The sequence below is a fragment of the Meleagris gallopavo genome, chromosome 9 (genome assembly GCF_000146605.3).
Source record: "Meleagris gallopavo isolate NT-WF06-2002-E0010 breed Aviagen turkey brand Nicholas breeding stock chromosome 9, Turkey_5.1, whole genome shotgun sequence".
In the NCBI taxonomy this organism is placed as follows: Eukaryota; Metazoa; Chordata; class Aves; order Galliformes; family Phasianidae; genus Meleagris; species Meleagris gallopavo.
Window position 1 is genome coordinate 5,083,454 of NC_015019.2, and position 14,342 is coordinate 5,097,795.

The 14,342-nt window shown below is 47.4% G+C and overlaps 1 protein-coding gene across 2 annotated transcripts in view; it reads right to left on the reverse strand.

The window, feature by feature from the left end:
- The window catches only part of MCF2 (MCF.2 cell line derived transforming sequence), a 39,947-nt gene extending 33,969 nt beyond the window's left edge, over positions 1-5,978 (reverse strand). For both annotated transcript variants that reach the window (XM_010715218.3, XM_010715219.2), the window contains exons 1-3: positions 5,887-5,978; positions 5,223-5,337; positions 1,585-1,675 (exon numbers count right to left, since the gene is read on the reverse strand). In XM_010715218.3, the coding sequence (XP_010713520.1) occupies positions 1,585-1,675; positions 5,223-5,337; positions 5,887-5,911 (231 nt within the window). In that variant the 5' untranslated portion in view covers positions 5,912-5,978. The remainder of the gene's footprint in view (positions 1-1,584; positions 1,676-5,222; positions 5,338-5,886) is intronic.
- Between the last annotated feature and the right edge of the window lie 8,364 nt (positions 5,979-14,342).

The following is a 14,342-nucleotide window of genomic DNA, read 5'->3' on the forward strand; positions in this document are numbered from 1 at the left end:
TTTTTCTCTTTTTTTCCCCTCCCTGCTGCTCTCTGAAGCACGCGTTCTGAAGTTGATTAGGATTTCGTGTGCGAAGGAATGCAGTCCGTAGCAAAACCTACGGCTTGAGCCTGCTGGCAGGGTCTCGCTTTCCAAAGCAATGGCACAAGCATGAGCCCGTGCAGTCAGTACAGAACGGCATACACAAAGGAGTTAAACAAAAATCTGTATTCTGATAAAAAAAAAAACCCTGGATCAGATGCATGACTGCAGAGCTGCATATTCCTATGCTGCAAAAATAGGGCACTGTATTTCAAATGCGGCTTATTTGCACTTCTTTATTCCAGAATTATGCAAGGATCAGAAATGCAGCATGCATTACAGTTTGACTGCAAGTAAATCAGGACGTAACCTTTTGTGTTACTGGCACAAAGGCAAGTCCAGCAGAACCCCTCCTGGTCACAAAGATGGCCTTCCAGGGCTGGGCCCTCTGTTTTTTAAGGCGAGCTTCCCAACTCTTAGCATTTAGCAGATTCCTGTCTCTCACTGCCCTCTGCACACAGCTGTGCTGCAGTATTTGCACACACAGCCCTGATACACCCCAGGCAAAGCTGCTGCTCTGCGTGGACACAGGTACACTAATAGGGTGTGTGCTCAGAGGTCACACAGTAATTATATTTCCTGATGAAACAGGAGATGAATGGCACTTCTGTTTGAAGCTACAAATTAGGACAGCCAGGATTTTACGTTCTTGAAACTTCCAAACTATGCAAAGCACCAACATCACCCTTAAAGGAAGCTCCTGGTATTCGCACTGGTTCAAACACTGCAGCAGAACTGAATTCTGATGATCGCTTTAAGGAATTATTTTCTATTTTTCAAATGCTGTCTTTTCTCTCGTGACATGTGTGCAAATTCATGTTGTAAAGTTCAGAAGAGAAAAAAAAATACAATCAAATACTGACAGCAGTACCTTATGCACAATGCAGAAAGGTAATGGCAATCCTTCCTTCCATTGGATGCCTACAAGCAAAATGTCATTAAGGCCAAGTCCAGCTGGACCAGGAATGCCATGCTCTGGTTCCCCATGGCTCAATGTGTTGGTGAGTTGCAGAAAACTTGCTTTGAGTTATGTTCAGAACAGGCAGCACAAAATGTGAATGCAGGAGTGCACGTTTAAAAGTTTTTCCACCCAAGCCCACAAACAAATGGCTGTGCAGCCTGTTTAAAGAATCAAACCCTTTCAGTCACTGAAAATTAGGTAAAATATACTCTCACTAATAACCAGTGTCTAGAAAGAATATATATGAAGCCAAATTCTCCACCCAACAAAATCACAGAATGTGGCAGAAAACACATTTGGACCACTAAGGGAAAGTACAAAAACAAGCAAATGAATTGGTTTAATGCTCAAACAGCTCATTTATGCATTCAAATGAGGCACAGAGCCATGACTGAATTAATCACAGGGCCATAAAGCAAAATGCTACCAAGAGAGAAAGTACAAGCATCATTGCTCCCAATTCCTAATGCTTTCTGAAAGTGGCACAAAATGGACACAGCGACTTCATACCTTGAAAGAAATTACCATTAAAGAGGACTTACTGCAATTTTTTGGAGAGTCGTTTTGACAGATGTCCATGTGTCCAATCTTCTATCCAGGATTAGGATAAATTTGGTGTCCGACTCATGTTGACTACGGGGTTAAAAATAAAAAAGTAAATGAATGACATTTTGAGGGAATATGACTTTGTAGCCTGTCCCACCCTCTCCCCTATCTATAAAAAACATTCCCAAGAACACAGAAAACAAAACCTATTCTGACATTTCCACAGGTGTGAGACAACCACAGAACGGCTTGGGTTGGAAGGGACCTCAGGGGTCACACAGTTCCAACCCAGTCAGACACTGGGTCAGGTTCCCCAGGGCTCCATCCAAACACCTCCACGGATGGAGCGTGCTGCCAAAATACATTTGAAAATATTTCCTAGAGCAAACTCCAGCAGAAATTTGGGAAGTCCATCTCGTGGCTGAAGCATTGCCTCTGCAACGGGCAACGCTATATGCGCATCAAAATCCTTTATGCTGGTTTGAAATCCCCTAAGGAAGTGGGGAGCTCTGGGGATCCACATGTTGCAGTGTGACCCAGCGCAGAGGTGAACTGTGACTGCAACAAATACAGCCTTGTCAGGATATCTGGTACAGACACACACCAAGGGTAACTCCAACTGCAAACTGGAGTTGTGTTTACACATGGGTAAGGGTACACCAGCCCTACAAACACATGCTATGAGGTCAAGTTCAAAGTGTAAAGGTTGTGTGCTTTTATGCAATTTATGCATTGTCATTGAGGCATATCAGAAAAGAGCAGAGAAAATAAGTACTGTGTTTTACACATAGGTCACACACAAAACCTTGGCACATAACAAAGTATGAGGTAAGCTTACACACTGTCATCTGGAATCAGGCTCAACCTTTCAGCCAAAAGCCTATTTTAGCCAAATTAGTTTTGGCAACATGGAGAAGTCTTTGCACGTTTATGTCAGGAAATCCTCAGCAAGGGTTTGGTAACAGCAGCAGGTGGGAGAAGGCCAAAACGATCCTTTTGTGTGAGGCTAGTTTTGATAATGAGGATAGAACTGCTTGATTTTCCAGTGTACAACTTTAAAAGGCAGATCTCTGCACAACAAGATAGCATTTCCCAGCCCTTAGCAGTATTAAGACAAATACAGCATTTACACAGCACTGCTGTCACTGTAATAAACCCCTTCAAAAATAACACCAACAACCCCAGAACCCAAGCAATTTTGAAAAGGCAGCCTTAACACAATGTCAGTTCATCAAAGCATGCCCCGGTGCATCATTCAGTCCAGACAAGGTTACATTCAGTGAGCAGCAAGTCCTCAGCAAGCTCATCTACTTTTATCAGTTCCCTTACATACACAAGGAAGCAAATTCTGAGCTGTACAAAAGCCCTGAAATTCACTGTGGGAAATTTTTAATTTATTTTAGGGCAAACAGAGCAAGCCTATGTCTATTTGCAATCCAGACCTTGCGGGTTGATCAGATTCCCAATCCCATGATGTACTTTTCAGACTGACAAGAAAAATAAATCAATGCATTCTCACAAGTGCTTGCAAGAGGCAGCTTTGTTTGCATCCAGCAGCATATGATGGAGATGGATAACCAGACAGAGGCTTCCTGTCACTTTTTCCCTGACCCTTAATTTTGTATGTGTTGCAGGACACACCGGACTAAAAATAAAACTTGGGAGCTTTTGCGGGAGGACTTGAAATTGAATCCCCGAGTCTGCAGCTGGGAAGTTGCTCAATGGGCTGGGAAGCTGCTGGTGGATCAGAGCACACCCCAGCACTCACTGCGTGGTACTGCTACTCCGAATTACTGTGGTTTCACTCTCCGTGTCACCAGCTGTGGCTATATGTCACTTTACTTCAATGTGATGATGCAAGTGAAATACGCAAAGTTAGTCTAAATACCTAAAAGCTGCATCATCAAGATCACTGTTAGGTTCTCCTTTCTGCAGAGATCAGGATTTGCCCCACTCTCCTGTGCCTCTCCTTCAAGCACACCAATGTGCAGTGCTATTCAGCAAAGCCCATCCATCAGCACACAGCCCAGCATGTGTATTTTGACTGGGGTGCATGGAATGTGGGAACACACTACTCATCTTTCTGTATCATCATTCTGTATCATCATCTCTATTGTTTTTCTCTACAGCTCTTTCATACAACCACGTCCTGCATTATGGTCGCAGGAATCCCAAAATCAAATTAACTGAATACAAAACTCAGCTTCCTGTGGCTCTGTCACTAACACGCTCACCTTGTTGAGTGAAGAACAGCTTCCAGTTGTCACCTCCAGGAGAAGCACTCCATGAAATTCAGCTGCCTAGAATACTACAGAGCTGACATCCCACGTGGTTCCCTCAGACTGGTGTCAGCAGTACAACTCATAGCCATTGCTGCTGATTACAAAGGAACGGGATGGTGCACGTGGTTTTGATAAACCCATACCCATCCATAGGTACATGGCAGGGAAGTGCCTGTGTATCTACAGCTCATTCTGTACAGCTCATTCATTTCAGACTCCAGTGTTGTTAGAACAGCCAGGTACTGAAGCAGGCTGAGATGGCAGTAGGAGGACTAGAGAAGCATGATTAAAGTGGTTTTACAAATAACACACTGAGCACGGTTGAATCACCAACAAGCTCTCAGCTCTCATTAGTTTCTTGATTGAGTTTGACCTATTACAGGGACAGCAAGACTGCTAATCATGCTAACGCCAGGGTGTTTAAAGTCACATGGAATAAAAAGCCCTGAAAGATCCAGGCAGAGAAACACACACACACACACACACACACACACACACACACACAGCCGGGGGCAACCTGCCCAGCAGGACGGGAGGGAAAGACCCCTCTGCAAGCCTGACCCAGGAGGAGCACAGCTTCACAGTAGATAAAGAAAGAAAGAGAAACCAGAGGCCCTTTTTATTCCTGCAGAGGTGGCAAAACAGACAGTACTTCTCCCGAGGCAGCTGCTGATGGAAAGCTCCCATCTAGCTGCTGTCAACCTACTCTCCCTGAAGGAAGAAATTTGCCAAAACAGGCATTATTCAAGGAAATTAAGCATTCCAGGTAACTGAGTCAGGCTCAGCAGCAAGAAGTGGGAGCTCCATTAATCTGAGCACAGAGCCCTGCATGTGGTCGGGACAGATTGCTGGCTGCTTAACTCTGGGATACAGGCACATAATGGAGCTGCAGCATGCTGCTGAGTGATCGGGTGTAATGGGGACCCCAAATGGCTTTGTTCCTGTAATTATTCTCTTCCTTTGGTTACATTTCTCTTTTCCACAGTAATGACTCTCTGTTTGTACACGTCACAATATTACTCTGGAGAGGAATGGCATATTTAAGCAGTGACACATGTCAAAGCTTAAAAGAAAGCTTGTTGCTAATTAGAAACTTAATAAACTGAACTGATGATACATGCAGGCTGGCAAGTAATAAGGATGATGTCCACTTTTTATCTGCAGTTACTGGCACATAAAATATCACACCTGGACACCGCAAGAGCTTGCAATTAATTGCTTGCCTTCTCCTCTGCCCTAGGAGCTGAAGACATCCCTCGTGCCCATGCACAGCATTAAGCTGAAGATACTGCACCTGGCCCAGGTCAGATTGACACTGCCCATCACAGGAGAGACAGAAGGCAGCCACGTACCTCGGGACTGATGTTAGGTATGTTAAGACTTTAGTTACAACATCCTCAGGCACATCGTTGAAGCGAGAGTTGTCAGGCAAGGTGATGATCCAAGCCTTGTCCTTCCCTCGGCCACCTGGAAGGGAGACAAGAGTTCTTCTGTGGGTGTTTTCTGGGAGAGCCAGCAGCAAAATCCAGGTGCACAATCCAGGTCAAAAAACACCCCATCAGCCCATAGCCTACGTTATTACAGAGGTTATTTACATCACCAGAACAGCCAAAGTAGGTCAGATTCTGGCACTGATTTCAAGCACAACGCACATGCACAGGTGGTAGAAGCAAAACTACTTGGTACTGGATATTTCCTTTATTTGTTGAGCACACTTTACGTGAGACAGAAGTCAGAAATGCAAGGAAAATCCGTGCACACTGTTCTTGAGCTTACACATTTCAAAGCAAAATATTTGCAAAGCTTTGAGCATTTTGAAGGAACAAGCATTGTACAGAGACAGAAATCTAATACATTCTTTTGAGCCACCTCAATATTTTATTAACAGCATTTCTAGTGGCAATGAAGACTGCTTGACAGATAACATGCCGTATGGAGTATCACTTTGCCAAGCAGTTCATCTGGAGTATTTAATTACAACACGAAGAGAGAACATGGAAGGCTCCTGCTACTTACCAGAAAGAAAAGCAAACTGCTTCATCAACTCATCACTGATGTCCTTAGCACGGATGGGTGCTGTCGTTTCTGAGGAAAAAACAAATGCAGCAGTCAAAAAGAGAGGAACAAATCAAAAGCAAACACATTTATCAACGTGTTAACACAAAAGTGGGACTTACACCAAATGCAGCTTCCCCAAACTAGGGAAGAAAGTCTGTAACAAAGGATTTATGGTTTTCTATTGACTCTAACAGGATAAATGCTACAACTCTGCAGTAAATTTACTCTACCAAACTTGCTTGGGGAGAACTGCTTGGGATGCTGAGAGTTCTTCCCTCCACAGAGAATTCCTCATGGAACTTTCATACTTTGCAGTTACCAATTGTTACCTGTATTGCAGTGCTTTCCAGCCACAGATACACATGAGGCTGAGCAGCCAGGACCGCTGCAGTCAAGGTTGGGGTTTTCGTACTGTCACACTTCTTAACTTGGAGCAAATAAGCTTCTGGAAGCAGCTGGGCTGTTTACAGCTGGCACGGGGCCACCTGCACTGCAAAGGCTGTTGTTCTTATGTTCACTATTAGAACTCTTTTTAATCAAATAATGGGAGAGGCTGTTTTAATATCACATTTTAGCACACTGTGACCATTTCAGTGGCAGCGAAGCACATTAGAACAATATGCATAATTTTACCTTTCACTGGGAAAAGCAAACAGAAACCAGACTCACTGAGCACACGGGCATTATTCTGGATTATCTATAAATGGAACACGAGCTGAAAATTAAACATCTTTGTTCCCACAAGGAAACATTTTGAAACATCTATACACATTAAGGACCTTTTGCTTTCCGATAATTACATTTTAAACATTAATTGTTTTAGGGAGCCAGTCCCAGGGAGCGTTCTGTAGGCTGTCCTAAATCACATTGGCCAATACTTCAGCATGTTCCACCGTAATCAATATTTATTTTATTTCACTTGTTCCCAAAAGCTTTCTGCTCACTTTGACTTTACCTAAGGATTTCTCAAGCACTGCTTTGGCTGCCCTGAGCTGCAGCATGGCAGCCCCACGGGGCATTAAGCACACTCTGCCGTTGGCCCTCCACGCCACCCACCTGTTCCCTTCTGTTACGTGCACACGTAAACAAAATAAGTTTTCTGTTGATCAGGGATTGGCACTCATTCTTGATTTCAACAGGCCTTAGAGTAAGCTTTGGTAAGGAAGAAGTTTGTTTTGCAAAGACATTTCAAGTATTTCTTGCTCATTCAGCTGACTGCTTCATCTAACTCAGGGGAAAGCAGTGGTGATAACTTTCTTCTGTACTTGTTCATGTCAATATTTTCATACTGATAAGAATCACATGAATAAGTTAATGAGCTCCAACACATGGAATATACAATAACAAACGCACTGGCCTCGGAACACAGAGAAGCCCCAAGGCCAAGTGCATGTTTATCTTGGCTGCTTCTGGAAGGTGTGGGGCTGTTCAGCAGCAATGTGTACATTTCCAGTTCAGGTAAAGCTCGTGGCATGGCCCACACTTGGTGTTTGCTCTCCTGAAGATGCAGCCACTGGGACACCGGGCTACAACACAATGCCCGTGTGTCTCACGTGCACAGCACTAAAGCCAAACACAGTTGCAGGCTTACAATAAACAGCTTTTGTTTGCTATTCTGTAGTAATAAAGAAGGGAAATAGAATCCTAGAATTGTTAAGGTTGGAGAAGATCTCCAAGATCCCCAAAAGTCCAACCCCAGCCCACCCCCACCAGACCCATAACCACGTCCCTCAGTGCCACATCTCCACTGCCCTGGAACCACCTCCAGGAATGGTGACTCCACCACCCCCTGGGCAGCCTGTGCCAATGTCTCACCAATTTTTCTAAGAAATTTTTCCCAACTATCAACTTGAAATGCTGGTGCCAAGCACCCTCCGGGCCACGTGGCCAAGTTCTCAGCATACTGTGAAATTGCATTGGATGAAGTTCTCTCCATGCTTTGAGAGCTGTGCTTTCCAGTGAGCGCCTGGCTCCCAGGTTCACAGAAAACTTCGTTCTTGACTTGAATACGCAGATGGAGGCCCAGAATCCTACAGCATCATTATGAATTCGAGTTTCTTGCTTTTCAATGGATCAGGTTTTTGGAAGGGAGCATTCACCACAAACAGAAAAATCAGGTCCTTCCAAGTGGTCTCAAGTTGAACACCCAAAATTTAACTCCATTGAGGGAGAACTAGTAAAGTCTGGGGGAGCACCTCCCCTGCAAACCCTCACATCCCAGCAGGCAGGGCAGCCCAGAGGAGCAGCAGCTGCCCTTGGTGAGGTCAGAGCACAGTGGGCTGATGGCATTCTCTTAGAGCTGCTCCTCAGCCAACTCACCCCTGGTGCTCGCTCTGCATGTGTCATCAAATGCATCTTCCTAGAGAAATGTTGGAGAAAAATCAAGGGATTTGCATGTTGCTGTGCCCATGACACAGCAGTTGGATGCTGCAGTCCTATCAGAAGAGCAGCCTCTGCTGTCAAATATTCACCTCTGAGACAAAAGCAGTGAAAGGCAGTGGGGCATCAACAATATCCAGCTTTTAGGGTCTTACTGAAAGCAAACAGCACCTAAGCAATACACTGTCATAGCAGTACAGCAACTGCGATGGCACTCAGAAAGAGGACAGCAGTCATCTGGGTCCAAATTCACTCACTCACAGAACACAGCAGCCAAGAGCCTCAATTAAACTCCCCAGTGCTTTGCTTTCTGTAACTATTGTTTTCTTTTCTATTCTAAACTTTGCAGGTCCGCAGCATCTGCAGACAGCAGCTGTGTAACGCATCTGCCAAGCCAATGTAACAGCGCCTTACATTTTACAACATTGGCCAAGTATTGTTTGCAACTATAAAATATGCCTGGAGATAGCTTTGTTGTGAATGAAGAATAATAGCTCTTCCTGTGAGTGTTGCTGTGTAGCCTAGGAAACAAAACTGAACCAAATTAAATGACAGGCGTAAAGGATCACGTTGAGCTTCTCCATGATCTACTTGTTCTCTGTTTTCTGTCCATTTGGACGTCTATACCCAAAGCAAAAAGATCTATTTGGTGTCAGGGGAGCGCGCAAATGAGCACATTTGTAATCTATTTCCATATCCCCTGGTGACTTTCTGGGTTAACTGTGGTCATCAACCAGCATCTGGTGTCACAGCACATCCCATCACAGCCCCAAGTGTAGTGCAGACCCACACAGAGCAATGACAGCCACAGAAAGGTGCTGTACATGGGCAGCATCAGTGAGGACTCCTCCAGGCTGACAAGGGAACTCATGTCTGTGGCCAGCATTGCTGGGAGCACCCAGACAGCTGCTGGAGCACGAGCTGGGCTGGGATATGAGGATTCAGCCATCCCTTATCTACCATGCACTGGAGTTGAACAGAAATCACTCGGAGCAGAGCACTCCATCTCTCAACCCAATGCAATGCAATGAATTCTGTCTCCACTTCTCCTGTTGAAGTTGTTCTGCGTTGCAAAATTAAATATTCATTGAGGCAAAGAATGGAAACATAGCCCTACGGCCAGGCAGAAGGACCAACACAGCAGCCTGCCATTTGCCCTGATTCAGTCTGGATAACCATACCCCATCCCACAGCTGTAAAGAAGCACTCAGAAGGAGCGAGCCTGCAGCCCAGCACTCAGGAAACTCACTCTGGATAAGCGTCATGTGAAATGCAATCACCTGCAAAAGCCTGGGGGTTCCACCAGGAACAAGGGAAGAAATTCATGCCACAGCAGTGGAGGGAACACCTTGATCCAAGTCCTTGGGGCATCCCAGCCACCAGCTGCTGAGCTTTCCCACTTCAATAATCTCAAAAAATGCTGGATTCAATCCAGTACACAACAAGAAGACCCATCACTACCCTTCCTACCAGCCATAAAAAAGCAATGTGGAGGGAGATACTAGAAAGAACATCCTTTCACCCTGTCTACAAAGTGCCCTACCGTGCACAGTCTGCTGGTGGGAAGAGCCTGCACAAAACCTGCACAACAGCACTGTGCTCCCAGCACTGGGAGCTTGCAGCTGGCTGCAGGGCACAAGCATTGCAAGGACAGCAGGCACCCCTGCATCCCCTGCGCATCCCCCCCATGGAAGCTTACACCTGGATCCAGCCTGATGCCTGCACCTGTCCCAGGCTGAGCGCAGCAGGGCAGGCATGGGCGCACGCAGCAGCCTGGCCGTGGGCCAGCAGTGTGAGTCTGCCGGTTCTGCTCGTGCTGTTCAGCACAATGTCTTCGTTAAGGAACATATAGCAGATAATAGAACATTGTGCTGCTCGGAACATAAGGCCCATTGTGTTTACAAAAAGGCTTATTTGCAGGACCTGGTTTGGGCAGAGGACTGACAGCTGAGGTCTGGAGGCCCCTTCCTGATTCTGAGACAAAATTCTTCAGTAGCTGGGAGTAAATCCTGCTGCGGTCACATTTGCAAGTGATCTATGTTGAATGCGTAATCTTGTTGTTTCTAACAGCAGCCACGCAGCTCTGATCCACCTCGAGCCATGCACACTGAGCCCAGGCACATCCAGCAGCTTGCAGTCCCAAATCATTCCACCATACCCCGGGCCAGGCAAGTGACACAAAAGAGCCATTAAAATATTGATGGCAGAAAGCTTCTGTACCTGGAATGCCATGAGCTCCAGTACCCACCGCAGTGCCGCATGGGGACAGTTCCCATCCTGCAGCCATGGGCTGCTGACCGCTCACCACCACAGCCACACCACACCCAAACCCACTGCGCACCTCCCAACAAGCCTCAGTCCACGTGGGTTTCTCAATCCACGTGGCTTCCAGGTGTCTGACAGAGGAAGGACTGCAGCCACACACGCCTAGCATCAGCACGGGGGTGGCACAGAGCTCAGAGCTGGCAGGAGCAAAACGCAGGGTGCAGACGGGACAGATCACACCAGAAGCATCATCGCAGGTGGGAAACAGAGGCAGGAACATCTGGCACAAGCACCTCAAATCCACCCAGGGATTCAACAAGCGTTAGAAAGCCCCAGGAGGGTTAGTGCATCGCTGTGCTGGATGCCCCTTGACTGCACCTGGCTCAAGGACACCTTAAATTATCCTTTGTCAGAGCAGGCAGTTTTTTAAGGAAAGGCTCCAACTGCAAGCTCGTTCTTTTGCTTTTCCCCAAGCACCCACTCCGGCGGAGTGTAGGAGGTAGGATATGGCACCAGATGGTCCTCCCTGACCCAGTGCCTGTGCTTCTCCTCCAGGGCCTCCCAAGGCTCCATTGCAGAGGATGCTGCAGCTCAGGCACAGATCCCACACCTGGGATCAGCTACCAACATCTGAGAAACCGAAGAGCAGAAAAAGAGTGAATCCTCTTTGAAAGGCTTCAGATTTATAAAGAATGATGATATGAGTGGAAACATAGAAGAAAATGCTATGTTGTGGTCACTGAGCAGTTCCACCTGAGGAGGATCTCCTCCAGCCAGGAGCAAACAGTGAGCATACCGCAGCAGTTCTGCTCACAAGAGGCCAGCCAAAAGTAAATCAAACTACAGCCAGGCTTACACGTTATCTCCTGTTATTGCTGCAGCTCCTAAACATGGGGGAACTGAGCACTGGGTGCTTGGGTCTGCTCACATCCAACCAGGCAGCCTGCTTCCTCACATCACCCCTAACTAAGCAAAAACGGGGAGAGACAGAAGGCAGCTCAACCATACGTGAATTTGCATCTATTGCAAGAAATGTAATAAAAGTTTCTCAACACCCACCCTGGTGGATTCAAACTCAGCGTGGGAGTTGAGAAAATTTAGCTCCTCAAATTTATAATCCTTATGAGCTCCAGTGTGCTCTTGCTTCTCTCCTGTTCCCCATTTCTGTCACTCTGCCCTTGTGCAGGCTCAGCACCAGGTGCTGCACATAGCAGCTCCACGCTCGCCTGCCAGCTGTGCACCAAAGCTGTGCCAGGAGTGATCACCTCCCAGGCAGTGCCATCGGCCTCCACCACACATCACTTTCAGCACAAAGGACTTCCCAAGCAGGCTGCTGCAGAGCCAAACAGAAGCGGGTATATGCATCAATAACTGCACATCAGCATCCAATACCGCAGAAGTGTTGGTTTTTCCAAGCCAAATTCCAGCTTTGTGCACCAACAAAGTAACTCATCGTATGTGTAATAGCAGTAAATCCTCCAGCCTGAGAACACCTGCTTAGAAACCAGGAATTAAGTGCAGGGAAGTCACTGGAACAATGTATTCACTTTCACAGCCCACAGAGCAAGGAAACCAAACTGTACAGCCAGGTTCCCACAGTGGCATAACCTGGGAACTCTGGTGCAATTTCGGGAAACTAAAAACAATTGCCTTCAATTGAAAACGCTCAATTCTGTCCTTCCCCCACTGAGCAAAAGCCCGTATTCAAAGCCAAACTGCTTTTCCTGCAGCAGGAAGAGGTTGGCAGCATAGGAACAGCCCAGTGCTCCTGCGTGACCCCATCCCCGGGGACAGCCCCACAGCCCCCCAGCAAGGGCGGTGTATTGGAAGGCTCTTCTTTCCCCCACCGTTTCACACCTCAGTTCCTACCCTCCCACACAGCCCTGCTGTCACTTCAATTCTGTCACTGCACATGAATGATGAACGGTTAAGCCACAGTTGTAGCAAACGTGACTGATGGAGAGGAAGCGCGTCCCACGTCTGCTGGCCCCATTGCCAGGGTCCCACATCCCCTGCAGCACAGGGGCAGGTCGGGTGACAACTCTGCTTCCACAGGGCATGAGCTCTGCACGTGTGTAAGGCTCCGTGAAGGAAGAGCTCCAAAATCCTTGGGATGTGTGCATCTAACTGTATGGCAAATACGGGAGGGAGTAAATCACCTTGTGCTGGAAATAAGCAACAGGTTTCCAGTACTGATGTACAAAAAGAAATAAAGCACAACCCCAGATGAGGCTCAAAAATCAGTGAGGAGGGAATAAACCCTCTGATTTAATGTCTCACGACTTGGGAGAACTTTATTCAATTTTGTATCTTTTTTCGTGCCTCATTTTAAGAATCTATGTATATCCCACATCATATGTCCAGACCGTGCAGCTCTAACCATACAGCTGTGCCTTTGGGGAGACATTCTGATATTACAGAGGTCATCTGGCAAGAGCAGCTCACCAGGATCCCACTGCTCAATACCCTGCTCCTACAAAATGCCATCTGTGCCCCATTCGTGTGCCACTAGCCCTGTGCAAGCACTGTGGGTGCTCCGTCACCAACATCAGCACGAGGAGGACTGGGATTGTTGTATTTTCAATCACAGCCATTCAACGACATCCTCTGTCACAATGATCACCTCTATGCTTCCCCACTGCGTTCACAGATGCAGAGTGGCATAGGGCAGCGTGTGATGGGAGCAGAGGGTGCTATGAGGAGAGCATCCCCTGAAAGCTGCTCCCAGGAGCAGGGGATGCTTTGCTAAGTCCACACCTGCGGCCTTCCCTCCTGATCAAATCCTCCCGTGCCCTGTGCTGCGCTTTGTAAAGAGGTCAAGGGAACTGGAACGGAGCTGTAAGCCTTTTTGGGTCAGTGTGTCTTTCCTGTGCCTGGCACGGCTCCAAGCACACTGCCAGCTGTGAGCTAATGAGGAGTAACGAGCGGCTTCACCTCCCAGCAAGGTATGCAACCTCCAGTGGCAACGGAGTCATCCAGAATGCCACCACCTTCCCCAGTCATTAAAGACCTCTCTGCAAAAATCCGTTCTCCCCGCAGATAAACAGAACAACAAAAAAGAAGTCAATGCTGCAGTGTATGAGCAGATCATTGTCCATCAAAGGACGCATTGTTGAGGCACAAGAGCAGCTTACAGCCCAGGGCAGCGGGTCAGGCTGTGCCCTGCCATTACGGCCCTACAACCCAGCACATCCTGCAGCTTTGGGCATCCCCTGACATGCGGGTCTGGCAGTGCCAAAGGCCCAGGGATGGGGCATGAGGCTGACATCAGCTGCACGTGCTCTGCACGCACCGCTGCTTTGCTACTTTGGAAGCTCAGGAAAAGCACATCACCGTCCTGAGGCTTCACAGAGCCTTCCTCAGTTGCAGCTGTGCAAAACTGTAGAGGGGGTCACCTTTCTCCTTATCGAAGCCCACCTCCTCACTTCAGGTTCGTTTGGAGCGACGCATTCCAATAACAAAAAGATGTCAGCAGCACAGACTCACACAGCCTCTCCTTAAAGAGAACGAAGCCACTCAACACCAGTAATGCGGCCCACAGAACTAAAAAGCCCAGAGCCCTCGGTATCAGCCTGTGCAGAGCCCACCGGAGCCTTCCCGGACAGGCGGACTTCGGCGCCCGCAGCACTGCGCCCGCATCCCGCTGCTGAACTCACACTTTCCGTGCGAGAGAAGTTACCACCTGTGGGCTCCGCTCGGTGCCCGCCCGGAATAGTCCCAGCCGCGTTTAAACGATCTCCATTAAGAACGTGAGCGCAGCTCCACAAATA